Source organism: Gadus morhua, chromosome 3, assembly GCF_902167405.1.
Source record: "Gadus morhua chromosome 3, gadMor3.0, whole genome shotgun sequence".
Taxonomy (NCBI): domain Eukaryota; kingdom Metazoa; phylum Chordata; class Actinopteri; order Gadiformes; family Gadidae; genus Gadus; species Gadus morhua.
In genome coordinates, this window is record NC_044050.1 from 10,568,194 (window position 1) to 10,569,979 (window position 1,786).

Sequence of the window (1,786 nt, forward strand, 5' to 3'; positions counted from 1 at the left end):
TCTGAACTGCAGTTAAAGTGAGTCCTGCTGAAGTAGTTGTGGGTCTTGCATTTGTAGTTATTGGTCCTGATGTAGAAGTTGTTGGTTCTGAGGCTGTTGTTGTTTTTCCTTCAGTTTTTCTTTTGGGTACAGCAGTAGAAGTGATAGGTCCTTCAGTTTTTGTTGGTCCTGCAGTTGTTGTTGCAGGAATTTCTGCAAAAGTTGTTGATCCTGCAATTGTCGATGTTAGTTCAGCAGTTGAGGTTGATGGACCTGCCGTTTTTCTTGGAGTTTTCGCAGTCGTAGTTGTTGGTCCTCCAGTGGTTTTTGTGAGTCCACCAGTTGTTGTTGTTGTGGGACCTGTTGTAGAAGTTGTTGGTTCTGAAGCTGTCGTTGTTTTTCCTTCAGTTTTTGTTTTTGGTACAGCAGTAGAAGTGATAGATCTTGCAGTTTTTGTTGGTCCTCCAATTGTTGTTGGTACTGCAGTTGTGGTTGCAGGTTTTTCTGCAAAAGTTGTTGATCCTGCAGTTGTCGATGTTACTTCAGCCGTTGTCGTTGTTAGTCCTGCCGTTGTTCTTGCAGTTTTCGCAGTTATAGTTGTTGGTCCTGCAGTGGTTTTTGTTAGTCCACCTGTTGTCGTTATTGGTGTGGTTGTTGCTGTTGTGGGTCCTGATGTAGAAGTTTTTGGTTCTGAGGCTGTGGTTGTTTTTCCTTCAGTTGTTTTGGGTTCAACAGTAGAAGTGATAGGCCTTGCAGTTTTTGTTGGTCCTACAGTTGTTGTTGGTCCTGCAGTTGTGGTTGCAGGTTTTTCTGCAAATGTTGTTGATCCTGCAGTTGTCGATGTTAGTTCAGCAGTTGTAGTTGTTGGACCTGCCGTTGTACTTGGAGTTTTCGCAGTCGTAGTTGTTGTTCCTGCAGTTGTTGATGTCAGTTCAGCAGTTGTTTTTGTTGTGGGTGCTGTTATAGAAGTTGTTGGTTCTGAAGCTGTCGTTGTTTTTCCTTCAGTTTTTGTTTTGGGTTCAGCAGTAGAAGTGATAGTTCTTGCCGTTTTTGTTAGTCCTACAGTTGTTGTTGGTACTGCAGTTGTGGCTGCAGGTTTTTCTGCAAAAGTTGTTGATCCTGCAGTTGTCGATGTTAGTTCAGCAGTTGTAGTTGTTGGACCTGCCGTTGTACTTGGAGTTTTCGCAGTCGTAGTTGTTGTTCCTGCAGTTGTTGATGTCAGTTCAGCAGTTGTCTTTATTTTTCCTATTGTTGCTTTGGGTCCTGCATTAGTAGTTGTTGGTACAGCAGTTGATGTTGTTGTTACTGTTGTCGTTTTTGTTATTTCTGCAGTTGTTGATTTCTGAACTGCAGTTAAAGTGAGTCCTGCTGAAGTAGTTGTGGGTCTTGCATTTGTAGTTATTGGTCCTGATGTAGAAGTTGTTGGTTCTGAGGCTGTTGTTGTTTTTCCTTCAGTTTTTCTTTTGGGTACAGCAGTAGAAGTGATAGGTCCTTCAGTTTTTCTTGGTCCTGCAGTTGTTGTTGCAGGAATTTCTGCAAAAGTTGTTGATCCTGCAATTGTCGATGTTAGTTCAGCAGTTGAGGTTGATGGACCTGCCGTTTTTCTTGGAGTTTTCGCAGTCGTAGTTGTTGGTCCTCCAGTGGTTTTTGTGAGTCCACCAGTTGTTGTTGTTGTGGGTCCTGTTGTAGAAGTTGTTGGTTCTGAAGCTGTCGTTGTTTTTCCTTCAGTTTTTGTTTTTGGTACAGCAGTAGAAGTGATAGATCTTGCAGTTTTTGTTGGTCCTCCAATTGTTGTTGGTACTGCAGT

The 1,786-nt window shown here is 42.5% G+C and overlaps 1 protein-coding gene across 1 annotated transcript; it reads right to left on the reverse strand.

The window, feature by feature from the left end:
• Positions 1–628: 628 nt before the first annotated feature.
• LOC115539988 (integumentary mucin C.1-like) lies at positions 629–1,207 on the reverse strand (the record flags this gene model as incomplete). The annotated part of the gene is made up of 1 exon (XM_030350935.1): positions 629–1,207. A coding segment is annotated over one exon (579 nt), but the record flags the coding sequence as incomplete, so codon positions are not given.
• Positions 1,208–1,786: the final 579 nt, after the last annotated feature.